We start from the raw sequence: 27241 nt of genomic DNA on the forward strand, positions 1-27241 counted from the left end.
AACCCTTATGGGTGCACCCTATTGCCAGACATCAAATCATATACCAAGTTTCCAAAGCTATAACCATGCTAACGATGCTAACAATGATTCATTATTAATAATTATGCTCTAGCCAACGTGCAATGCTTTTCATTTTCATTGTGCTGTACGTACATTAACTAATAAATCTCCTCAGTATCCCAGTGAGAGTGGTAAGTGCAGTTATTCTCATTTTATGGATGGCAAAATGAGATACAGAGAGGTTAATAGCAAGTCTAATTGGACAATAATTACCCACTTACCACACTGAAAATTAAGAAATAATCCTCCCATTGTCATTACATCAGCAGAACAAGGAGAGAGCAGCGTTCACATCCTCCCTATCCCACCATTTAGCCAAACAGCCTGCGTGCGAATGAAAGCAAAGGGAGCGCAGGAGCAGATAAATAAGTTGTTCTTTTTTTGTTTAACATCTGTTTTCCATCACTGAGTCACTTCAGGATAGAAGAAAATTATTCAGTTTCCTCTGAAATCTATTAGGAGATGATTTTAAACAAAGTCAAGCTCCATTTGTAAAACGTATCTTTTGGAAAAGAAATGTGACAAATAGGATTTAATTACTGTTATGGACTGGTTTCACTTAATTTTTCTGGGGGCGGGGGGGGGGGGACAGGTGTAGCAAAATGATTTCTAACTCAGGAAAGACAATAGGAAATCGAAGAAACCCAGAATTCTGCGGTAGACATGCTCATTGCCGTGTGACCTTGTAGGGGCTCTCCTCACCCTCCTAGCCCCGTGCTCTCAGCATTTTCACACCACGTTTGAATCGGGTACCCAGCACCTGTACTTTGATCCGCTGGTCTGTGGGGTGGTGCCTGGTCTGAGCGTAGGCACGCGGCGACCGGGTACCGCTCGTTCCTTTCCAAAAGTATCGGCAGGATTGTTTTACACCACAGGTAGGTGACACGAGCCTTTGGGACTTCTCGGGTCCTGTTGTCCACATTCAGACACAGATGTAGAAGGGTGAAAACCAGCGAGCAAACAGGCTGCGCTTTACCGGAAAGCATCTGCCAGCTGCAGCTGCGCCCGAGGTCGTCAGGCCGGGCGTACTGAAGCGCTGTTCCACGCTCTGACAGGTCTTCACTCTTATCTGAGGCCCCAAACGGGTGACAGTGACACCAGAAACCTGAAAGCAGAACATGAATGTCATATCAATGATTCATCTGCCCACCCCAGAGAAAAGGCTGCTGGGCCGGGGCTGTATGATAACATCTCCACCAGGGCATGTCCTCAGCACCTCCTGCATCCGTGCCGCGTGGATACGGAGATAAACGCACCCTAGATATCAACCTTGCTCTGTAAATATTTATCCCCTATTAAAATTGGGGAGGGAGGGAGGACTCTTGCATTAATCAAATTGATTTTCCTATTTTTTAATCACAGAATTTACAGATTTCCTTTCCTACACATCAAAATTCTCCAACAAACATCCCTGCCAAATAATAGACCCACAGCTCGCTTGAAAGAAAAGAAAGAAAAAAAAGTCCAGCAAAGATCCGGGACCCAATTCCTAACTCTCACAGCCTGTGTTAACCAGCTTTTATTTTCCTCTCGCTTACACGAGCACAAGCCAAGGGCTGCTCCGGGGGTGTTTGTGTAATGACATCAGCGCTAACGCTCCCCAAAAAAGCCCAGATTCAGTGAAGATGGGCCCTGACTGCGAGAACAGTTCTGCTTTCCCTCAGAGCTGATAACGTTCCCCACGCGTTCTGTCCCCGCAGGACCTGGCTCTCAGTTTTGGGGAATTGTGGCGCTCGGGCTCTGCGGCTCCCCGGGACAGAAACCCCCTGCCCTTCTCCCGGCCCGATTCTGCGCGTGAGGCGGGCAGGAGCCCCAGGTGGGCAGGACCTGCTCAGCTCTGCACCCTGCTCTGCACCCTGCCTGCTGCTCTGCACCCTGCCTGCACCCTGCCTGCTGCTCTGCACCCTGCCTGCCAGCGCCCACGGGCAGAGCAAAGGGCCGAAGGATTGCCTTCTGCTGTGTACAGGAACGCTTCTGGAGACTAACGGCACTTTGGGACATTGCTTTGGTCTTGCCTGGACACAGGGTGGCCCAAAAGAGCAATCCTGTCCGCTTAAAAACGTCCTGCACCGACAAGGTGACAGCTCGTCTGACCACCTTCTATCTCTAGCTGTATGAATCTTAGAAAAACGGTGGGGAGCTGCAGTTTATCTTTCCCTCCCCTCATTTAAGGGCAAGATGCTAAACCAGTTACTGTAGCCTTCAAGCAAGTCTACAGCCGACACGTTCTGTGCGTTTCAGTTGAACCAAGACACAAAATCACTGCTCAGCGTCAAAAGACCCCGAGCGAGGCCCCAGCAAATGCAATCGCCTCGTGATGAACTGTCAGTCCCGGGCACGGCTGGAAGTACGAATTTCCGGGATTCTGATGGTACTGAACTTTGCCAGTAGAATGAATCTTTAAGATTTTGATAGTACCGAACTTTTAGCAATGGGATAATAATGCATTATTCTAAGTGCTAACAGAGCACGACACTCTGTGGTTTTATACTTGCATGGTCCCCACTAATGTTACTGGAGTTAAATGTAATGGTAAAAATACCTGTGAGACTGTTTCAATGCCGTTCCAGTCACACTATATGTAACTTCATCATTCTCACATGTGCTGGGTTTTTTAACTTTTATTTTCCCTTCTGCTCCCATCAGAGTGTCTGCCAACTGCCCCTGTAATGGAGATTTTATGACGTCTAAAATCCACAACGCTTGGCTGTCACTAGTCCATTGTGAAAGGTAATAACTCATGATTTTTTGCAAAAAGCTTTGCACTGACCTCTGATTCAATATCCTGGATATTAGGGAAGCAAAGTGAGTTTTCCACAAAGGCAGTTCCTCAGCAGAGCTCAGTGCCAGGGCAACCGGGCAGGTTCCACCTTCGGTGATATTGCTCGATTTAGAAATACCGTTCAGTTTTACGCAGGGCGTACCTGCGTGGGCCCGGGCACACATCCTTAGCAACTGCAGTTCACGTCATGAAATATGGTAGTGCTTCAACCAGCTGCCTGAGTACGCCTTTAAAACTGCTCTGCCAGTGTGAGTTCTTACGCGAGCAGCAGCCAGCTGCAAACATCTGGAGCCACGTGGCCAGCTGTATATAACCGAGGGTCCGTGTTTCTTTAAAGGAAGATTTTCTTTTCCATGGGTTATACAGAGTTTGCACAGAAGGAGAAACTATATTGCTTAGTGGGTTTAGTGTGTATAAAAATAAGAACTGCTCAACAAAAACAGACGACAGAGATGTTTTTAAAAAAGGGGTAGCTGATGGCCAAAGACCTAGCACAGCTGAGAAAAAACATTAATTACGTTGGTGTTAATAGGCACTTCTTTTTTGTGGCCATTCAGGACGTTAATTTTAAACATTGTCTTGTTTCTTGTCTGTCTTTTTATTAATTCCTTTCTGTCTGATGTGCAGGCATTTCGTCGTGGTTGCCATGTTGAACTGATTCACATTTCGTTTACTGCACGTTCCCATATGTCTGTATATATACACGCACTCCATGTGAGCGTGCCAGCTCACACACACACTGATGTTTAACCAATAAATCGAAGGCTATGTATAACAGCGTTAATTATCTAGATCCGAGCAGTGAAATTGAATATAAATTGGGTGAAATCACCTTATTCCTTCTCTCCACGCAAACAGAGAAAAGCTGGACAAAATGTAATATTTCGCACAATTGCACCTATGCTGGTACAAGAGCATGCCTGCTCTATGGTTAGTTTTCAACGTAGAACTCTGTTAATTCTTTTTTTCTTAATGTTTGCTCTTTCTTCTACCAACTAAATAAGACCATTATACCAATGACAGTCACTGTATTAATTTAATATTCTGAATATTAGGTCTCTGGTAACTCGATTCAGAACAAAAATTCTTCTTCCAAGTCAGCATTTCGAAAGATGTTTTGATATATGCTGGAAGTCAAATTGCAGTGTTATGAATGAAAGAAAATCATAAGATATATTGGAGAAAATGTTTTATTTCATTTTGGGTTAAGTCTTCTTTTTGTTTCCAGTTTTTAAGCCAAAATACCCGTTTGGAAGATCGCACTTAAAAATCAATTTGTAACGAAAAGCACTGATTTAAGATTCCCATGGGAAATGAGAAACTCAGCTTGAATTTTTATTTCATTGGGTGAGCACAGGGACTTGTGCACGTAGCAAAGGTGAGCCGGGGAAAGCACGCCAGTAAATCCTTTAGTCGTTTGGAGGTGATGTGACAGCCAAACGGTCTTAACGATTTTCTTCAGTGACTCCACTTGATCCGTAAGGGAATAGATTGGAGGAACCTGATCTCGGACACATCTGGCTATTTAATGGGCTGCAGCGCAATGACGGGGCGGCGTCTTCTGCTGGGGCTGGCTCCTCCAGCCAGCCCGGGACGGGGGTGCGGGAGCGCAGGCAGCAGCTCTGGGTGCTTCTCCGCCTCGGGGGGAGCTTGGGGGGAAGGAGTGGACGTGGTCCGGCACCTGGTCAGGCTCTGGGGCTTGGGGCTGGCACCGCGAGTGCCACGTCCAACCTGGCAGATGCCGTGAGTGCGGAGGCTCTACTGGAGAGATTGAGCTTTAGAGAGCTCCGCCAGACCGACCTCCTTTGTCAAAAACATGTAAGGGAAGAGTTAATAACCAGCGAGTATAAAAATTCAGGCACTCTAAGGATTGTAGAGTCATTTAAAACTTCACCTCCGAATTCATTTGAAAGTGTGGTCAAGTCCTCAAACCTCTTTTTTGAACTCTAAATGCTTTCTAAAAGTTCACCTGAAGATACGGCTCTGTCAGGCTCCCAGACTGGACAGGAATAGTTGGATGTGGGTAGAAATAAATGACTGCCTACATAACTTAGCTGGATTTCTCGTGTAGCACTTACATAACTAAAGCGCCAGGATAACATTGCCTAAATAGGCCTATTTCTGGAGGTGTTTCATGATCAGTACCACATAATTTATTGTGGAATTAAACTTATGAAACTCAAAAGAAACATACTAGTATTTTCCAGATTTTTATTTTTTTTAAATCTGTAATGTCCAGTATAAAACCATCATCTTTGTTTAGTAGCGAATTCTGTAGCACAAATGTAAATTTTTACTAAATTCTATAAAGGCAATCAATAAATCTGCAAAAATCTACTATTCGCAATTAAATTTTGTAGAACTGTTCCATAAGTAGACAAATTGTGAGCTCAGAAGGGAGATCAGCCTTTTGACGCATCATTTTTTGATGTGAACGCTCCTCCTAATAAAAAAATGACGGCAAACAAAAATAGATTTTCTGTCATGAGTGGAATTGTTCTTTTTCTTAATGCACTCCAAAGCTTTCTGTAAAGCATCATCTGCTCTTTAAATACATATTATAGAACATCAATGAAAGTCAATACCTTTGGTCAGTGGGTAAAATATTAACACTAATGATCTGACCTGTTTCTTATTTAGCTATTGATTCTGTCTCTCTCTCTCATTTTGTTTTCCTGAAAAAACACAAAGTTAGGGGTTTGGTTTTGGAATCAGAACGACAGAACAGCCCGGGTTGGACGGGACCTTGAAAGATCGTCTGGTCCAGCCTTTGGTGGGAAGGAGCCCAGGTGAGATTACCTGACACCCTGCCCCGTCACGTCTTGAAAGCCTCTGGCTGGGGACCGCACCACGTCCCCGGGAGGTTCTTCCAGCAGCCGATTGTTCTCACAGTAAAAAAACCCATTCTTTCTTAAATTGAGATGAAATTTCTCCCAGTGCAACTCGGACCCATTGCCCCTTGTCTTCTCCACGTGGCCGCATGGTTTTCTTTTCTGGAAACAAAATGGCAGGGGATGAAAGGCTTAAAAGCTGTTTCAGCCGTCTCTTCTTGATCCGGGTAATTATTCTGGCTGTTTTTCTGAGCCAAAAGCCAGTAACAGAGTTTATTCTGGTCAGCTGTAAACAAAGCGGTGTGCTTCCATCTATCAAATTGCTTTGCTTTTATCTGGAGGTCAGGATGAAAACCACTGACGGAGCACCTGAGATGGGTGGCATCTAAGGCCAGTGCCCAGTGCTCCCCCGTACCCTGCCGACGACTCCAGCACCCGCCCCGGCTTTCCTCCGCAGACCCCCTTCCCTCCTCGTGGTGCGTTGGTGCGCTTTCTGTTCAAACCGCGTTTCTGTCGAGTGCGTTTAGTTGAAGACAGGGTTGTCTGGCTGTAGCTTTATGTCTGCGTCTGCTGCTGCGCTGAGGCTGCGTGGCCGGGGAACGCGGCTCCCGCACGCGGGGGTGGCTGGATGCGCTCTCGTGGTCCCGCGCTGAGACTCGTCGCCGCTCCTCTTGCCTCGGCGTTAGGAAACCTCCCGCGCACCCATCCCGTGGGACGGGGCTCGAGGCGGCGGGTGGGAGCGTTGCAGGAGCCTGAAGGTACCGGGTGTGGGGAGCAGCACCGCGCCGTGCCAACCCTCGGCCATGGCGGGCACTGCCCCGCCACCGCTGCCGCGCTCCTGCTCCGCCCTCGGAGGGGTTTGTTCGGTGGTTGTTCCTGGTCTGGTGGGTGAATTAAATTATTCTTCGCGTGGCTTATGTGAATCAATCTGTTCGCTGTGGCGCTGGAAAGGTAGGGGCTTCTACTTACTTTATTTACATTGAGGATGCTTTTAGTTGGTTTTTTTTTAATTAATTTTAATTAAGACTGAAAATAGCCCTTCAAAGATATAACTAAGATTGGATGGAAAAATTCATTTTTGTATGAGTCTGAACTGCCTGTTTCAGTAATTTTGATGATGAAAAATTGAGCTGGAGATTGAAGATATTAAATAAACAATCGAGTACTTTAAGTTATATTTAGTGCCGTTGGGAGTAAATTAAATAAGTGGCTGGTACAGGAGCGAGAGGAAGAGGAGCAACGCTGCACCTCCAGTCCTGCTTTCTGAAGGCTGACCTGTACGTTGCAACATGAAATGACTTAACCCGACGCGCTGTTCGAAATGGTTCTGAATTATAATCGGTGCTGCTCCGGGAAGCCGCATTCCTGCGGTAATAAGCCGTTACCTGTTGCCCTCAATTATTCTTAGGTTACCGAGTACAGTTCAACAGTCTGCAAACATAGTGAGCTGCGAAGCGGGGGAAGCCCAGAGCCCACGAAGGGCAGAGAGAAGTTGGGAAGGTTTAAAGGGGCTGAGCGGCACCACGGGCAGCATGTCGCTGGTCACCGGTGCTGCCGCTGCCCCAGGACACGGAGGACGTTCTCGCTGCGGAAACGGGGATGGCAGTCCTCTCGGATGCTCATAGGAACAGATCTGCAGAGGAATGCCCTCTGTGCCTCGGGGGAGGCGCGTGAGCCTTCTGAAGGCAGTGCTGGGAAAAACAGACTTGTAAACATCTGACAAAAATGTGCCTTTCTAATAAATATTGAAATGCACCCTTCCCAGAATTTGGGAGTATTAGTTCTGGCGCTGGTTCAAGCGTGTCTCTCATCGAGTGATTGATTTCTTTATTTCTGTTCTCTCCTGCCAGCCCCTGGGAACGTGATTGAGTGAAATCCGGAGAACCTTAAAAGTGCAGGGAATTTATCGGGGAACCGAACGAGGGGACTTGGGTGGAGGCAGGGCAGGGTCTCAAGCTGTGCACTTGCCCAAGTCCTGCAGAGCACAAAGTACTCTCGAAAGTCTAATTTCATCTGCTCATTTGAAAGAGGGTGGGCTGGGGAGGTCGGGGTAGGAGGGATGGGATTGTTGACCCAAGGGGGATTGATGCAGGGCTGTCTCCGTGCTGCGAACCATCAGTGCTTGGTGGTTGTCATCAGCTGGGTCACCATTGGCATCAGTCGGTTCCTGCTGCGGAACTTCAGAAACCCATTTTCTGTTTTTATGAGAGAGGGTGGTGCAGAGTGAGTCTGCTGTGTCTGGCAGGGTCGTTTCCTATCCTTAAACTGGATTATTGTACATAAGCGTGTGTGTTTCTTGTTCATTCTTTCCTTCTTAGAGCATCGTGCTCAGGGGGCCAGCAGAACGTGCTCTCTGCTCAGCGCTGGGGCAGAAAGGATGGAGCTCTGAGGCTGAGGATAAACAAGGATCAAGATGTGCAGGTGACTCGTTACCGGTCGATTGCCATCACCACTTTGTTTCTGTATTTCAGTTACGGAATTTAAAATCTAAACCGCTCTTGTAATAAGCACAATAACACAATAGAAGGCAGCGAGGCCAAGTGACAATAGGCAGTATTTCTTCTCTCGTGCCAAGAATCCGAATGTGAAAAGCAGGTGCCGCAGCAGCGGCTGTGCAAGGAGGACGAGTCGCAGTTGGCAAAGCACAAAATTCCTCAGAAGCAGGAAAGAATCACAAGCATCCCAAATGCCACCGGGCAAAGCTGGAAAAGCACTGTTTTCTGTCAGATCAAGACAATGTTACCAGCGTTTTTCAAGTAACTCACATGTTGTATTTTTGTTCATCCTCGTTTCTGGCAGAAAAGGACAGGCTGCCACCCAGCACTATCTGCTCTGGCGCAGGGAGCGTTATCTTGCTTTGCAGCCTGCACGGCATTTTCCTGGAGCAGATAAATTAAAGAGGGTTAGTGTCTCTCTGTTATTTACATATGTAATGTTTTTGTTTCCTCTGCGCATTCTTTGTCACAAGATTTAACCATCTCAGTAATTGCAGATGATGGCTGTCGGCTGACGTTGCGTCCAGAGCCGTAACTGACTGCTGGGAAGGACAGAAATAACTGAACGGTCAGTAATTGGGCACAAAAACATTTCCTCATGGGCACTATGCAAGTAAGTTCTTAAGCTTGAAGCATTTGGAAAAACTGCACTGAACTCAGTTAAAATAATGGTTATCTCACAAAAGAGTTATTAGCAATCCTTTTTGTTTGTTTGTTTTATTGAAAATTGCATTCTTTTATAAACTGGGATTGTTTTTACACCTCACAAGCGTTACAAAACAACGCGGCTTTGGTTCGTTTTCATTATTATGTGGGCCAAGTCTTTCGGTCAGGCAAAACCGTTGTGTAGCACAGGATGTGATTTCTGATTAACCGCTTTCCTCCCCGGACAGACGATGCCTCGGGTCCCAGCGGCCCGCCTGTACCTGTACCCGTCCCCAGGAGCTCTCTGCCGTCCTGGGCTTTCTGCAGAGGCGTGGAAGCAAGTTCAGCCAGACGTCACTGAGAAGCGGTCCAGCGATATCCTGTGGACAGAAGGGGTAAGGGCAAGGTTACTGCCTGGGGGGGCTGGACTCTTTCCCATTTGCTGTCGAGGTAAACCATCTCCTAATCTTGCAGAAAGTTTTACGTCTCCAGCAGAAACAGTGTGTAAAGTGGAGCAGTGAAGTGCAGTTTAGCAGGAAACTGTATGCTGCATAGAAGAAAAATAGCTTTTAATTTTATAATCAGTTTTAATTCATCACTTCAGCTAATGTCTTTTACTTGATATCTACCTGATGGCTGGTTTAGCCTGGTTTTTTAATGAAGGGTTGAGCAATTGGTAAGATCTTTCACAAATATGATTAAGGAAACGCACACAATCAAGATGACTGCCTAACGCTGCACTGCTCAGCTGATAGAGCAGGAGAGAGAATAAATGTTAAATGCAATTTAATATACAACAAATTTTCAGTATACGGCATCCCAATACATCAAGACATTTTCCTTGAATGTCTTACTCATATTGCTTGGAAAAAAATAATTACACTGCTCATGCTCATTTACACATTTACAGCTTGCTAGAAACAGGCTGATTTCCCACCATTCACGTACACGGTTCTTTGAAGAATTCCTGTTGTTTCTGTGTCAGCACCACTGTTGGGGGGATGAATTCCTGCAGGCTCTCCTCACCATACAAGAGCACAACCCGAATGATGCAAGACTGAAATATTTCTCCTTCCCAGACACAGCCAATGACCCTCTCTATTAATGAGAAAAAAAATGTATTAAACACAGGCACTTGAATCAAGATCCTTCTCGTTCTTCTCTCGCAAGCGCGGTGGTAGAAGGAGGGATTTGTCGCTTTGGGGCACGGCCGCAGCCCCGTTTCCCAGGCAGAGGCGAGGCTGGCGCGCTGCCCTCGGGTGCTGAGCGCTGCCCTCGGGTGCTGAGCGCTGCCTCCCACGCCTCCCTCCATCTGCTCGCCGAGCGACTGCCGAGCCGGGGAGACCGAACGCGGCTTTTAAACCTTCGGTGCGAGTTCCATGGCCGCGCAGCCGCGCGCGGGGTCCTCCCTGCAGCACGGGGAGCCCTCCAGCGTCGCTTCCCTCGGAAGGGCAGCGCTGATCCGCGCTCTGCCTTCAGGATTCGACGAGTCGAGGGAGTTGGGGACCCTCCTGGAAACCGCTCCCTAGGTCACCGGCAGGATCCCGAGCAAGGCGGAAAACCTCCACGTACTGCCCTGAGCAATGTCCGAGTGAGGATATGCAAATCAGAATTTAGCTCTCCCACATTCTAAAGTAATTTAAGAAACCTTAAAAAATTGAATTGCTGTCAATCCTGGGCGAAAGGAAAGGTAACAGGTGAAAGTTTCTCCTATTCAGTTTAGTATCCCAGAAAAAGCAGAAAAAGAAGAGTTTTTTCCTGTACAAGTGGAGCTGTTCTTTCTTACTTCAGTGTAAAAAACCAAATAAAGTGTCTGGAATTACAGTGAAACGTATTATACAAAGCTCAGTTGAATCTTCCAAAAAATTTCTAAACTAATAGTTTAAAAAAAATAAACCCCCCTGCTGACTAAAGACAATAGATCAGAACATTTTGGGGTTTAAAAAGTGTGTCATATGCTGGGGAAGAAGGGTGATACTGTGGCCTCACACTATAGCTATAGGAATGTTTTATCTGTAAGAATATATCAACGGTCCAATAAAAACCCCACCTGTAAGTGTAGCGTCTGTATTCCCGAAGCATCTACAAACGCGCAGACCGTACCGCAGTGCCTGCGGACTAGCAATAAAGGGGTCGTTATACAGTTGTGTGAATGTAAACAGCGTTGGTAAAGACAGATCAGGATGGAAATAGGAAGGAAAAGGACCATCGTGATTAATACAAAACGAGTGGAAGAGAACAGCCCCAGAATCACAAAAGTGCTGGAGTGGGACACAGAACAGGAGGTGGGGTAAGGAAATTCAAACGTCTTCTGTCACAGAAGGTAGAAGCAGAGTGGGCTGTGGGAATTTCCCCTCCAGTGGAAAAATCAATAGGAAGAGGCAGGAGGAAGGGAATTACTGGATTACAGCAGGAGAAGCACTTAAATTTTCCATTCTTGGGTAGCCCAGTTGTATTTGGTGGATTTCTAGTGAGTGTGTCCCTTTAGCATCTGCAGCATTGATAGTTTCATTTCTCTGATCTTCAGGGCTGTTTTCCAGGTGCTCTGAAAGACAACAGCAATGACAATTCATACATAGTTTATCTATAACATTTTTCCAGGGTTAGCTCTCAGGGCAGTTAGGAAGTTACACCACTTCTGCAAGAAGGAGAACCGAAGTGGCTGCTGAAAGACGAGGACCAGAGACAGGACCCCGGCTGGGCTCAAGCCAGGGGTGGTTTCTCTTCTCTGCAAGGCGTTACTGAGAAATGCTCCTGTAGTAGGCAGTAAATAACTCGGTGTCAACGCGCCAGCTCTTCCCACCTCCTGCTCCAGTCGCTGCCCCACGAAGAGCCGTTCCTCTGGCAAGTGCTGCTCAGGAGTGGGTGGATGTCTTAACGTTTCACAGGGGTGTCCTTCAGGCACCCGAATTCAGCTCCTCCGCAGGGTAAGTCTGGTTTGTCCTTTCTGAACCGCGGGCGAGTGCAATCACTTGCCTGGTCGTCTCACCTCGGGGGCTGCCTTGCTCGTTGCACACGCGCACTTGTAACGGCTGCCCGTGAGCCCCCGCTGGGACCGCAGGTCGCTCAGACCCGTGAGCACAACCTCCAAACCAGTTGCGCGTGTCCTGGTCCAGCCCGCAGCTGGGCGAGAGCTGCGGGAGCCGGCGGGTGTCGGGAGGTCAGGCTGGCCGGGTCAAAGCCATCTCAGCACATCTGCAGCACATCTGGGCTGGGGCACGGTGTCCTTAGTGAGGGAAATAATTTTCTTCTACATTTTAAGCAAACAGATGGCAAAGTTATTGCTATCTTAACCTGGCAGCAGTTGTTCTGACTGGCGCTCACCTGGCGGGTTTGCAAATGCCTGCCCAGATTTCTTGTTGAAGTGAATGGTTTTGTGGTTCGAGCCTTTCCCCGCACCTCACTTACCTGACCTTACCCTGGCGCACGGGAAACCTGTGCTCCCGAGTCTCAGCCAAAACTGGAGCCCGTCTGTCAAAGTCTTCAGGAGAAAGCTCTGTCGCAGTTGTTTCTCATTTCTGCACGACTCCGTCCTTACCAGTCGGGGGTTGTAATTAATTCCGCAGTGCCAGGCCGGTGAGGGCTTGGGAGCAGACTGAGACGAGCCGGTCAGACCCCGTCCTAACTCGGCTGCTAGTGAGAGGGGGCTTTACGGTACGTGCCTTTTTACAGACGTACAATAACGTGACCAACGCTCTCTGAAGACTTTCTGAATTTCAGCTGCTGCTGGCTGGCTGGCCTAAAACCTGTTTTCCTTTCTATGAAGGCAGGCTTGTGACGGAAACCTTTCTTTTGGGTTTGGCAGTCACGGTCTGGTGAGTTCAGCGCTCTGTGCTGGCTGCACTGCGTTTCCTCTCCTGAAAGGCTCAGACAAGCCTGTTCGGTGAACATTTACTTTTTCACAGCAGCATTAAGAATCAAAGCTTCTGCTCTAGTTTCGCATTTCTAGAACGTTATTTATTACCTTTTTCACATAGCTAGGAAAAAACATTGATTTCCAATTTAAAAAAAAGCGACACAAACCACATCCAGAGTACAGCCAAGCCACAGAAGGATTTTACAAGGTACGTGTATTGGAAGGGAATGTCGGTGGTGAGGGAAGGGTTGGGACAGCACATATCAAAGAGAAAACTCGTTCTCGTGCACGTACCCAGTCGTTAGGTATCCTCTTCCACGTCCTGTTCATTTTCACTGTGTTCACAAAGCAGCGGGTAGACCTGATGTACGTCCTTAAATGTCAGCAAGAATCCTTAAAACCTGGGTGTGCTGGAGGAAACTCTGGATGAGCGGAAGGCTAACCAGCAGCGGTGCGTGCAGGGCTGAGCTTAGGGACTGGTTAGTGACCGGGTTAAGGGCAGCCGCCCGCTGGGAGGGCACGGGGCAGGAGGGACGGTCTCTTCCCAGGAAAGTCATGAAAATCTTCAGCATAGCTTCACGACGACGACGCAGTGACCCACCTCCCCTTTTTCCCATGTTAAGTTTAACGCAGCTTTTCACATTTCACACAAGGATGTTAAGAAACAAATTAGCCTAGAAACTGCAATTAGTTGTAATCCCAACGAGGCCCCTGGGAAGAGATAACCAAGCAAACAAACTTCTTAACATTTCCCCAGCCAGGCCAACTGGCAGGACGGCACTCTCCAGAAAATTAATCAAATCAGTTGCCCGGAGAAAATTGCCCAAGATGACTTTATCAGTGTTTACAGGAACTTCTGCCAGGTGTTAATGCTATTCATGCAGTGTAGGTGAGTGGAAAACTGTAAATCATACGAATAACGTGGGGGTTTATATTGCCCTGCTGAAGATGTTACGTGTTTTCTAGACGAAGTGGCACTCCAGCAGCTCTGCAGCTATTTCAGACAATCGGTGCAAGACTTTGGCATTTTGCTGCACAACTGATCTGCGTGCTCTGGAGGTTTTCAGTCTCACTCCTAAGTTTCTTATGCACGACTATTTAAGATCATAAACCAACCTAAAGGGCTTTGACATATTGTATGTACCAGTTTGCCTGTTCCAAACAGGGTGGAGCTAGACAAAATTACAAATGATTGCGTGTATTGGCCTTTTACAGGGGAAGATCATGCGTATACAGCTCAGGACCACAATAAAATCATGATAAATAAAATACAGTCCCCTCTCTGGAAAGCCTTTTCCAGACTTGTGTCCCGTGCACCAGACCTGTGGGACGAGGACACCCGTGACAACCTTTGGCTGTGACAGCGCTGCTCACCTTTCAAGACGTGACCCGTATGGAAGTGGAGCGCTGCGAGTGTAGGGCAGCTGATAAGGTTTGCTCACGTACTTTACTGGTTGTGAGTTTTGCTGGCAATTGCTGGAGCGAGATAAAAGTGTTCCAGGAAGAGAGGAGCAGGAGAAAAAACCCCACCAACCTCCAAATATGCAGAGGAGTGTCTTAGTTTTCCAGATGCACATAGTGTTGATCAAAATGCCACCTGCACACCCTGGCTGGTACCCTGAATTACACAGTTTCCCTGAGCTTACAGGATGCATAATGTATATGTTTAATGAAGCAGTCACCAGTTTGTGGATCCAGGAGGCTTAAGAAGTGGAGTTTAGGATGTATATGCCCAGTGCCTGTTCACAACAGATTATTTGAGAGCAATAGAGGAAAGGGATCCATTTCATTATAGTAACTACCTTTAATTTTTATGACTTAGTAGATGGAGTCCCAAAGTGCTCAAAATAAGTTCAGACGTTATCTGGAGCCTTTCGGGGGCATGCAGGTCCTTGTGGCGGATTTAGTAAAGCTGGGTAAAGGCGAATCGCTCAGCAGCATAAGCCGAGGTCCTAACCTCCGCCCCGAGATGTAAGAGGAGGTGCTGGGGGCCCCTCGCCAGGGCAGGAGGGGGCTGAGCCATGGCCACAGCCGGGCAGAGGTGGCTGTGGAGGGGATTACAGCCACCAAACATTGCTGTAACGTGGAACCTGGCCGAAACACTCGTCTGAAGTTAGGCTGGGCACGCACTCGCTGGTTGACGTTCGGGTGCTGAACTGAGACGTCGTGGGCCATATCACCTGTAGGGTTGCCTGCATCTCTGCATTGACTGCACGGGGATCAGGGGATGGCTGCACATCGATGTCCTAGGCAGGATGAGGCCAGCTCTGAGTCCGTCTGTGCCACTCAACGTCTGGCTGAGCTCCTCACACACCAGAGGGTTGAGATGGTGACAACTGCGGGTAGCTCAGCTCTGCCCTTGCTCTGCAGCCCTTTCCACGCAGCTCGGGATCCCAGGATCCCTCCAAATTGGGAGAAAATTTGATGTAAAAGTGCATCTCTCGTTGTCAGAGCTGCTCTGGAGAGAGGCTGATGCTGTGGTCCTCGGGGCAGTCACAGGCAGGGAGAAGCAGGCGAGGACGCGTTATCCTTGCTGCCCAGAGCTCTGCCCGTCTGTCCTCCAGCACCGCAGCTGCTTGTGGTAGGGATGGACTACGCACTCACAAAACACTTTGGTTCAATTTGAATTTATTTTCTGTAATCGTTAATGCCACTTTCTAATCAGAATGGCATCCACTGATGCATGATAATAGTCCCCCAGAATTGAAACGGATACTTACCGAAATCCTCAGTTCAATCCTTATTAAAATGTCAGCGACTGTCAGTTTTAAATACACATTTTTAATCGTGAAAATCGTTGTTATATGAATTACAATCAAGTCCTAATACCCCCAACTTAGAACAAAATATATCGGAAAATACATTTCAAGCTATTTCTTGGACTACAGCCTAATACATCCGAACTGTAATAATTGCTTTCTCTGAATAGATTTGGTCACACAAGAATCACTTTACTAAATTTTAGGAGGGGAAAAAATGGAAATAAAGAACAGGCTTTTTTTTCCCCACGGTTTTTATTTCAGTGTACATCAAATCCTGTTTTTATAACTTATTAATGATAAATTGATCTCAGGAGATATTAACTCTGTATTTACAGAATGTTTAGACATGCTGGGGGCTGTTTTAAATGTACCAGCTGCTCAGTGCTGATTTAAGTACACAGATGTTCTTATTAGCATAGCATTCAAATTCGATGCCCTTCTTATCTGCATCCTCCAAATGCACAAAACCAACAGCCCCAGCAGCACAGGAGATCCACGCAGGAAAAGCCCCGTCTGCCCCTGGGACCTCCCCTGGGCTGAACGTGCAGCCAAGTCCAGCTCGATCGCCCCATCGTACCTCTCTGGGGCCGCTCTCACGCGCGGGTCACCCCCAGGGGCAGCACGGGAAGGTGCGTGGTGGCGGCGATGGAGAGATGGGGCTTCTTGCAGAGGAGACGGTGAAGCTGCACGGGCTCAGGGCTGAATAGCCCTTGGGTTACGTAGGTGGAGGCGACCTTCCGCCTGGTTTTGTTTCAGTGCACTTCGTTGTGTTTGCACGTTATTGCTGCTGTGCTTCCCTTTGCAGCGTTTTTCCCAGCTCTGCTCCTGCCCTTGCTTTATATTTTCGAGGCATGAGCTGTAATGGGAAGTGATGTTAGTGGGCTCTGAACCGAAGGAGCTGCAGATAATGACAGCAAATTGGTGTCTGGCTCCGTGAATTGCATGTTACAGGGATGTGCCTGAATCGTAGTTCAGGACTGGAGTACTACAGCCCCGAAAGGTCAAATCCAAAGCCGGAGTGACTCTTTTCTGGCATGTTTTAATGTTGCAGGGAGCTCTATCCGTCTCTTCGGTGACAAAGCAGCAGTAGCCTTGTTACAGCTTTTCTGAATCATCTCAGGATTCTCCCAGGCTTTCGCAGTAATGTTCAAGTTAAAAAAGTTCATTTCGGTTTTCTTTCCTTATTGGATATTTTTAAATATACTTTTTATTGCTAATCACGATGAAAATTACAGCAGTTATGACATACTTATAAAGCAAATGTTATCGCAGGGGATATAAAGCCCTTTTACAAAGGGGCTGTTCTCTCCAGGTAGCAGAGGTGTGAGAAGAACCCTTAGCTCCTCATTTTCAGTTTTCCATTTCAAGTCCTACATCGTTTCCCAGAGACAAAAAATATCTTTTGATTATTTTCAGTCTCTCTGTGAACAGGAATTTTAGGAATTTTCACCTCCATTCGTTTTAACTCAGCCTCCTAAACCCACCACGCTTCCATGGTATGAATAAACACCTGGACTTCTGAATATTTTAGGTCAATATAAATTTTTAAATTTTTTTTTTTTTTAAATTTTATTTGACCTTCTACTATGCTTTAAGGCTGTTAAACAGCTTGGGTCCCCAGCCGTTTTCTCACGGGGATGTTTTATGCATATGATTTTCCACGTATATATTTTCGTTCTTCGTTTTTCCTTACAGCAACTTTGAGCAATACCTCATAGCACTGGCTGCCTGCATTTTAATACCGTGTGGGTTTAGACTGTACCCTTTCAATAACTGGGAGCTTTGCTCAAGAGAGCAGGACCCCATGAGGAACACAGGCTGTTTGGTGGCTCCCTGCTCCCCCGTAAGAAACATCCAGCGACCCGGTAGAAATATAAAGTAATGACAAGAGAACTGAAAATAACTTCAAAGTCAAACTGATATCTTGTGAGAGATGAGGAAAACGTTACAAAGGAAATATCAAAGGCTCAAGAAGGATTTTCCTAGGCACTTTGTTACAGAAGCCTTTACCACCCCCTGCAGAGGCAATCAAGACTAATGGGAACATTAGTACAGCCGAGGACTACATATCAAAAGAGTCCCCGGAGCAAATAACACCCAGTAACTAGAGCATCACTGGCACTGTACTCCAAACCACCCCCCCTCTGTCACAGAAATGAGTAAAAGGGTCGTAAACAGCAGAGGGAAGATTTTTGCCTTGTGACTGCAAATAAGCACCCAGCAGAGCTGTTAAAAGTTGCTTGCTGAAGAGAAAAATATGATTCTTCCAGTTTTATGGGCCATGTTCAGATAGCTCTTACTCCTATACCATAAATCCAATTTTCACATAGATTAAACGGAAAGCCGTCAGAGGCTGTGCTGAATAATGCACTGGATTGTCACGTCCCTGCTGCGCGATGTGCGCCGAATCAATCCTCTTCCACGTTCACGTGCGGCTTTGCAGTGCGGTGGCACGCACGGCCACAGTGGTTGCCATCAATACCGCACGCTTGCCGCCTTGGACGCTTGGCTCCACAGCAAAGCTTCCCGCTCTGAACGCGAGAAACACCCCGAGTGCCATCACAGGTATTCGCGTGGGGTCCCAGTGTACCCGGTGTGTTTAACTTGGTTTTTCAGCCGTGGTGATGGGCTAGGGTGTGTATAGTCTTTGTAAGCAGGGCGATGGGACCAAGGTGATGGGATTATTGGCAGTAGTAAGGTGACGGTCGCATGATCGTGGTGGTAGTACCCAGCCGTGCTGCTACGGCCCCTGCACAGCCCCCACCTCACAGGTACCCAGCAAAACCATTGTACGAATGAGACCCGAGAGCCTGGTGGTACCGTGGAGCTGCTAAACTGTGTGGTTGGTACAGGAGCCAAGTGATATTTCATTTTCTGTCAAAACCGTGTCCTTTGAGTGCCCTTTGCTCATTATAATCTCATTACAACCCCAAACCACACCCCCGTTCTCAAAGCTGCCCCCTCCGAGGTCCGACCCCCCCTCCCTGGGCACGGTCTGAGTCTCTTTAAGTCTGGAGCTGCAACAGCCACGGGAGAAAGTTCCACGTTAATCACGAGGCAGTAACAAAGTAACTCTGCGCTGTAACTGTAACCGCGTGTGTTTTGAGAACATAAATGTGTGTGGGTGTAGTGGGTTCATAGACACATTCGGTATCTTTCCGAGTAGTGCTTACCACAGCCACGGATTTTCCAGGAACTCGTTAGCATATGCTAATGTCTCTCGCCCGTGTCTGTTGACACCTCCGGGTGGTCGTCGGGGGTCTTCAGACTCAGTCCTGGTATCACGTGTACCTTGTCCCTCAAGGCTGGTTTTGGGATCCCCTTGTGACTTTCTTATCTTTGTGCATCCGTTCTTCCAAGGCCGAGCTGTTTAAAATGAGATTGTTCCAGAGCTTCTTACCTTACAACTCATTATTTTCTAAGTTACAATGGTTTCCCTTTTGTTTGGTTACACCTATTGAGTAATGGCTCTAATTGCTTGAATTGATCTTAATATTTCAATATTTACAGGTATTAAAACTGCGTTTCTGTTTGGAAAGTTTTTATTGCTGTTTGAGTGGTAACACCAGTTCTTGCATAAATATTTAGTTCATTTTTGTAAATTTTAAAATTAAACTTAATTAAAAAAGAAAAGGTTATGATAGAGTTGAAGCTAAAAATACAGCGATGGCTTGAGCAGTATCTGATTCCCCTAGAAGAACGCTCGTAGCGGTAGCTGCGATGGGGAACGGTTGTTGTCCCATCGGTGCGTGTCCTTGCCCGGCGCGCAGAGAGCCGAGATGTTTGTGCCCTGGGTGCGGGGTGCTCACCCCACGGAGCCCGCACACCCCGGGGCTCACACGGGAAGGATTTACAGGGTGCAGGCAACCCTCATCGGCACCTTGGCACCTACTTTTACAATGAGGCTTGGTGCCCCGTGGCTTTCTTGGCCTTGCTCTGTCCCGTCCCTGCGCAGAGCTGGAGCATCCCATCCTTTGCTGAGCGCGCTCGGCGGGAGGGTGAGGTGAGCGGGGGCTGTTTCTCCTCGAGAGCTGATTAGGGTGGTTCGCTCACAGTTCCAATAGCTCCTTATCAGTAGTGGAATTCCTCTTGTGCTTATCTTGGGGTTTCTTTTGTTTGGCTGATGGCGGCATCTTGTCTCCTCTCTCTGGCTGAGCGTCAGCCTTTGGTTTAGTTCTCGCCTGTCTCCAGCACGGTCACCGCAGGGTCCGAGGGCACACGTGGCCGAAAGCAGGTAAATGCATCTCAGCACTTTAGAGAGCGTGTCCGCGCGCTGACAGCAGCAGCTCACAAAGTTCCAACCGCTGTGCCAAGCTGGAGATGCTCCCAGGAGCCGATGGCTGCTCTTGTGAGGAACTGTTGCTCTGCAAAAAGCGCTTTTTCCAGGTGTAGCGTTAAACGCTGGTTCCCTTCTCAAAAATCGCAGTGTCCTGGTTGGTCTCTCAAGTACTCTGATGTTTGCTGATACTCCGTAAGCGTGAATAACAGAGCTTGAATCTTACTGTTTTGCAAGAATTTAGGACTATTATGAATAGGAAGTGTGCTGTGCAGGGGAACACGGTGCCACATAAAGTATGCTGTGTGCCATGCTTAATGCTAAAGGAAAAGAAATGCCACTGACTGGTACGTGTTTGGGATAAACAACCCGAGCTAGCTGATGCAGCAAGAGGTGCTCTGAGGTTGCTCCTTGCTATATTTAGATCAACGGAAAAGGTCAAATCTCTAAGCAAACACCGCCCAATATACGTAAGATATTGCATCATGTATGGGGCAGCACCTCAGCCACTTAGGTATCAACATTTGTATATTTTTCTTAATTTTGTTTTTATCCTCCAGGTCTTTATGGGTATTTGAGGAACGTGGCAGGTTTTCCATGTGGGCATCCACCGATCGCCGATTTGAGACACTTCTCTGAAGGCATGGTCCTGCTCCCGTTGCAATCAGGTGAATGTAATCCTCCCCTGGCTGAACAGAAACAGGGTTGGCTTCGTCTACATGCTTGCATTTCTGTTAACGATGATAATATTGTATTGCTTTGTTCTTGCCCTGATTGCTGATCCTCTGTCATGTTTTGCTGGGTGCAAGCACGCTGCGGAGCATTTGCCTGTATGCTTGTTCCATCATTTCAAATGCTTTAAGGGCAGGCTTGAAAAAAGGCATCTCTACTATGCGTATCTACGTGTTGAAATTAATCTTCTCATACTAATGTGAAGAACAACATCCCAGGCATGTTAAAAATCCCTGGGTTTGGGGGGGTTTCCTTGGACTTCATGTGAACCAGGCTTTCACCCTGGACTGCCGTACCCGTGTTCTTAAGCCATTTCTACCAGTCGGTGTCTCTGAGGGAGAAATACCTGGTTTAAACTCCTGAAAACGCAACCAGGCTGGCTCAGGGCAAGCCACCTTCTGCTAGAAAGCTTTGCAGAGAGAGATCTGTTTAAAAGCCTGCTGTTCTGTGCCCTCCGGTTCAGCGCTGAATACTAAACGTGTTTTGTTAAACTGCAAGTGAGCTGGAATGCTTTGGACTTGAATCTTATGTGAAAACGGGTAGCTAAAAATAAACCTATAGAGAATCCTGGAAGCAACACTGGGATGTGGGTGGGAGAGATGGGCAGGACGTTTTTGAGATGTCAGCTCTTTTCTCACTCAGTTGGGTTGAAAAATTTAAATTCTAAAAATTTTCCTGAAAATTCAGCATTACGAATTGGAGTTCTCGATCAGAGCATCACATTTAGATGTTATCACACTGTAATTTTGTCTGGGTTTGTCCCTGGAACTTCTTTACACCAGAAGTGAGCAACAATTTCTAAAATGTAAAGTCACTTCAAACCAGAAAATATTTTTTCCGAAGAATTAGATATGTGAGAGGCTTGTCAAAGCTAAACCTCCACCACACTAGTCACTGCTTACTGAGCTGATATTGCGCAATTATACAGTGCTTTTTGCACAAGTGAGTGGCGCCTGTGGAGTGGGGTGGCTGTTAGTGCCCACGTTTCCCAGCACTGACCCAATCCCCCAGGGAGCACCTGCGGCCAAAGCCACGGGTTGGAAACTGCTCCAGCACCCCTGTTCCAGGTAAAGGCCAGGTCTACGGGACCACGTTTGCCAAATGACTGTTAACGGAGCAAGCACCTTGACGAGCTCTCCGTGTCCCCGCTCCAGGCGCTGGCACGTGTGGGGTGGCGGCACGGGCTGCGCGCGGCTCCGGCGTGCTCATCTCTCTGCCGTTATTCAGGTGACGCTTTCGGCTGATGTTGGCGAGGGGAATCGAATTTGTGCGGGGGCACTTGCAAAAGGCCGTGTTTTATCTTGGTGGCGTAGACGAGGCCCAGTGCTTCTATAAATGTTTTATGCTGGCTAGATTGCAATTCAGTACAGAGACTGAAAAAGAAGTGCAGCAGTAAAACCTACTGCGGTCGTGCCGCAGCTCTGCTCGCCCGCTTCTGTGCTCGCTCCATTTCTTCCCATTCCGCCCAGTCCCGGAGCTGTCACCAGCCCATTTCTCTCCTGTTTCTGTCTGTCTGTCATCTCTCACTATTAGGACCTCAGCTGCTTCCCTGCTAATTGCACCGCCTTACATGACACAGGTATTTTCGTAACTCCAGTAAAAGCTGCTCATTATTTTACATGGTGATTTCCAATCTGTTGTCAGATTAGTTCCTGGCAACCCGCGCGAGCCACTGACGGCTGGAGAGATTCATGCAAGTTTAATGAAGCACGAGGTAAGTGGAAATACAATGCAGAGAGGAGGTCAGCAAAATCAATTGATTAATTAATTAATTAATAGAGAATAACGTTAATTTCGGTAAGGGAGTGTTATCTTTCTGGAAATGCACCTAAACGCCAGTTCAACTGAGAAGTGACATGTGAGCTCGCCTTTAGGTGCCTCTCCAGAAAGATAAAAGTCTCATCTAGCCTGGGAAGGGGACGTTTCACTTCGAATGAGGCAGACAGGCCGCTCGCTCCGCGTGACACTTGGGTGTGTGAATTACGGATGAAGTCAAGGCGTTCATAGTGAGCACCGTAGCTTTATATTTCTGAATGGCAGAGAAAGCATTGCTTAAGTGTTGAGAATAATTAATATTTGTAGTTCCCCACAGGACCTTTCATTTATTGCCACAAAATACACTACAAAATAGTAAGCTTAGGCTTTTTTTTTTTTTTTTTTGAGCGAGGAAACTGATATTGACAAAAAGGTAAAGGATCTGCCTGCCTCCTCCCTGTTCCTTTCTCCCCAGCTCTGGCCGAGTGGCTCCGCACGCCGGCTGAGCATCCCGGGGTCGGGGAGGGCGGCGCAGCAAGCGGGCTGCTGTGTGTCCTGAGCGCGGTCCCCACAGAAGGGCTCTGCTCCACCTGGACTGTGCTGTGTCTCGCTGCAGAGTGGCCCAGCCGTCACTCCCAGCCATCGCTCCCAGCCGTCATTCCCAGCCATCATTCATTCCCAGCTGTCACTCCCAGCCATCATTCCCAGCTGTCACTCCCAGCCATCATTCCCAGCCATCACTCCCAGCCATCATTCCCAGCCATCATTCCCAGCTGTCATTCCCAGCCGTCATTCCCAGCCATCATTCCCAGCCATCACTCCCAGCCGTCATTCCCAGCCATCACTCCCAGCCATCACTCCCAGCCATCACTCCCAGCCATCACTCCCAGCCGTCATTCCCAGCCGTCATTCCCAGCCATCATTCCCAGCCATCACTCCCAGCCATCGCTCCCAGCCATCACTCCCAGCCATCATTCCCAGCCATCACTCCCAGCCATCATTCCCAGCCATCATTCCCAGCTGTCATTCCCAGCCGTCATTCCCAGCCATCATTCCCAGCCATCACTCCCAGCCATCACTCCCAGCCATCGCTCCCAGCCATCACTCCCAGCTGTCATTCCCAGCCGTCATTCCCAGCCATCGCTCCCAGCCATCATTCCCAGCCATCATTCCCAGCCGTCATTCCCAGCCGTCATTCCCAGCCATCGCTCCCAGCCATCACTCCCAGCCGTCATTCCCAGCCATCATTCCCAGCCATCATTCCCAGCCATCATTCCCAGCCATCACTCCCAGCCATCATTCCCAGCCATCATTCCCAGCCGTCATTCCCAGCCGTCATTCCCAGCCATCATTCCCAGCCATCATTCCCAGCCATCGCTCCCAGCCATCGCTCCCAGCCATCGCTCCCAGCCATCACTCCCAGCCGTCATTCCCAGCCATCATTCCCAGCCATCATTCCCAGCCATCGCTCCCAGCCGTCATTCCCAGCCATCACTCCCAGCCGTCATTCCCAGCCATCATTCCCAGCCATCACTCCCAGCCATCACTCCCAGCCGTCATTCCCAGCCATCATTCCCAGCCATCACTCCCAGCCATCACTCCCAGCCATCGCTCCCAGCCATCGCTCCCAGCCATCACTCCCAGCCATCATTCCCAGCCATCACTCCCAGCCATCACTCCCAGCCGTCATTCCCAGCCATCATTCCCAGCCATCATTCCCAGCCATCACTCCCAGCCATCACTCCCAGCCATCACTCCCAGCCATCGCTCCCAGCCATCGCTCCCAGCCATCACTCCCAGCCGTCATTCCCAGCCATCACTCCCAGCCATCACTCCCAGCCATCACTCCCAGCCATCACTCCCAGCCGTCATTCCCAGCCGTCATTCCCAGCCATCATTCCCAGCCATCATTCCCAGCCATCGCTCCCAGCCATCACTCCCAGCCGTCATTCCCAGCCATCATTCCCAGCCATCACTCCCAGCCATCGCTCCCAGCCATCGCTCCCAGCCATCGCTCCCAGCCATCATTCCCAGCAATCATTCCCAGCCATCATTCCCAGCCATCATTCCCAGCCATCGCTCCCAGCCATCACTCCCAGCCATCGCTCCCAGCCATCGCTCCCAGCCATCACTCCCAGCCGTCATTCCCAGCCGTCATTCCCAGCCATCACTCCCAGCCATCGCTCCCAGCCATCATTCCCAGCCATCATTCCCAGCCATCACTCCCAGCCATCGCTCCCAGCCATCGCTCCCAGCCATCACTCCCAGCCGTCATTCCCAGCCATCGCTCCCAGCCATCACTCCCAGCCATCGCTCCCAGCCATCGCTCCCAGCCATCACTCCCAGCCGTCATTCCCAGCCGTCATTCCCAGCCATCACTCCCAGCCATCGCTCCCAGCCATCATTCCCAGCCATCATTCCCAGCCATCACTCCCAGCCATCGCTCCCAGCCATCGCTCCCAGCCATCACTCCCAGCCGTCATTCCCAGCCGTCATTCCCAGCCATCACTCCCAGCCATCGCTCCCAGCCATCATTCCCAGCCATCATTCCCAGCCATCACTCCCAGCCATCGCTCCCAGCCATCACTCCCAGCCATCATTCCCAGCCGTCATTCCCAGCCATCACTCCCAGCCGTCATTCCCAGCCATCATTCCCAGCCATCATTCCCAGCCATCATTCCCAGCCGTCATTCCCAGCCGTCATTCCCAGCCATCATTCCCAGCCATCATTCCCAGCCGTCATTCCCAGCCGTCATTCCCAGCCATCACTCCCAGCCATCATTCCCAGCCATCATTCCCAGCCGTCATTCCCAGCCGTCATTCCCAGCCATCATTCCCAGCCGTCATTCCCAGCCGTCATTCCCAGCCATCACTCCCAGCCATCACTCCCAGCCGTCATTCCCAGCCGTCATTCCCAGCCATCACTCCCAGCCATCACTCCCAGCCATCGCTCCCAGCCATCGCTCCCAGCCATCACTCCCAGCCGTCATTCCCAGCCATCACTCCCAGCCATCACTCCCAGCCATCGCTCCCAGCCGTCATTCCCAGCCATCGCTCCCAGCCATCACTCCCAGCCGTCATTCCCAGCCGTCATTCCCAGCCGTCATTCCCAGCCGTCATTCCCAGCCATCGCTCCCAGCCATCGCTCCCAGCCATCATTCCCAGCCGTCATTCCCAGCCATCACTCCCAGCCATCACTCCCAGCCGTCATTCCCAGCCATCATTCCCAGCCATCGCTCCCAGCCATCATTCCCAGCCATCACTCCCAGCCATCATTCCCAGCCATCATTCCCAGCCATCACTCCCAGCCATCATTCCCAGCCATCATTCCCAGCCATCATTCCCAGCCGTCATTCCCAGCCGTCATTCCCAGCCATCATTCCCAGCCGTCATTCCCAGCCGTCATTCCCAGCCATCACTCCCAGCCGTCATTCCCAGCCGTCATTCCCAGCCATCACTCCCAGCCATCACTCCCAGCCATCGCTCCCAGCCATCGCTCCCAGCCATCGCTCCCAGCCATCACTCCCAGCCGTCATTCCCAGCCATCACTCCCAGCCATCACTCCCAGCCGTCATTCCCAGCCATCATTCCCAGCCATCACTCCCAGCCATCGCTCCCAGCCGTCATTCCCAGCCGTCATTCCCAGCCATCACTCCCAGCCGTCATTCCCAGCCGTCATTCCCAGCCATCGCTCCCAGCCATCGCTCCCAGCCATCATTCCCAGCCATCATTCCCAGCCATCACTCCCAGCCATCACTCCCAGCCGTCATTCCCAGCCATCGCTCCCAGCCATCACTCCCAGCCGTCATTCCCAGCCGTCATTCCCAGCCGTCATTCCCAGCCGTCATTCCCAGCCGTCATTCCCAGCCATCATTCCCAGCCATCGCTCCCAGCCATCGCTCCCAGCCATCATTCCCAGCCATCATTCCCAGCCATCACTCCCAGCCATCACTCCCAGCCGTCATTCCCAGCCATCATTCCCAGCCATCGCTCCCAGCCATCATTCCCAGCCATCGCTCCCAGCCGTCACTCCCAGCCATCACTCCCAGCCATCACTCCCAGCCATCACTCCCAGCCGTCATTCCCAGCCATCATTCCCAGCCATCACTCCCAGCCATCGCTCCCAGCCATCATTCCCAGCCGTCATTCCCAGCCGTCATTCCCAGCCATCATTCCCAGCCATCACTCCCAGCCATCACTCCCAGCCATCACTCCCAGCCATCATTCCCAGCCATCATTCCCAGCCGTCATTCCCAGCCATCATTCCCAGCCATCACTCCCAGCCATCACTCCCAGCCGTCATTCCCAGCCATCATTCCCAGCCATCACTCCCAGCCATCGCTCCCAGCCATCATTCCCAGCCGTCATTCCCAGCCGTCATTCCCAGCCATCATTCCCAGCCATCATTCCCAGCCATCATTCCCAGCCATCACTCCCAGCCATCGCTCCCAGCCATCACTCCCAGCCGTCATTCCCAGCCATCATTCCCAGCCATCATTCCCAGCCGTCATTCCCAGCCGTCATTCCCAGCCATCGCTCCCAGCCGTCATTCCCAGCCATCATTCCCAGCCATCATTCCCAGCCATCACTCCCAGCCATCACTCCCAGCCGTCATTCCCAGCCATCATTCCCAGCCATCATTCCCAGCCGTCATTCCCAGCCGTCATTCCCAGCCGCGGTGCCCCCGGGCAGGGACAGACCCGGCTGCGCCCACCCCGCGGCTGAGCCGCCCCCAGCCCTCCCTGCCTCTGCTTCAGCCGCTTGCCTGACGTGGTTAATTTGTTCTGAACCACTGTTGTTCTCATGAGTTATCGGCTGACTCCTGCCAGCTGAGTGGAAAAGTGATTTCATTTTCCAGCCTAAGCGTGGCAGATGTGTGTGTGGGAGGGCTGCGAGGGAAAAGGGGGGGTGTTGTTGTTTTTAAGGTGACCAAAATCTGGTCCGCCAGATTTAATCTAACCTACTTGCAGCCCTGGGAGGTGGCGAAGGCTGGCGCCAGGCTGCGCTCGCGGCAGGGATGCAGAGCAGGGTGTGGGGCGCAGGGGTC

General features: G+C 49.6%; 1 protein-coding gene across 12 annotated transcripts in view; it reads left to right on the forward strand.

Moving 5' to 3' along the window:
• Positions 1 to 1924: 1924 nt before the first annotated feature.
• The window catches only part of LOC129200276 (uncharacterized), a 41075-nt gene continuing 15758 nt past the window's right edge, over positions 1925 to 27241 (forward strand). For 5 of the 12 annotated variants that reach the window (XR_008574838.1, XR_008574840.1, XR_008574835.1 and 2 more), the window contains exons 1-4: positions 8582 to 8736; positions 9062 to 9263; positions 20268 to 20375; positions 22084 to 22153. Coding sequence is in view for 2 of the 12 variants with exons in the window: in XM_054811594.1 (XP_054667569.1) it covers positions 8767 to 8781; positions 9062 to 9263; positions 20268 to 20375 (325 nt within the window). In the remaining 10 variants the exon portion in view is untranslated. The other 7 variants (XR_008574837.1, XM_054811594.1, XR_008574839.1 and 4 more) reach the window with 7 other exon arrangements.

Source organism: Grus americana, unplaced genomic scaffold, assembly GCF_028858705.1.
Source record: "Grus americana isolate bGruAme1 unplaced genomic scaffold, bGruAme1.mat H_25, whole genome shotgun sequence".
Classification (NCBI taxonomy): Eukaryota; Metazoa; Chordata; class Aves; order Gruiformes; family Gruidae; genus Grus; species Grus americana.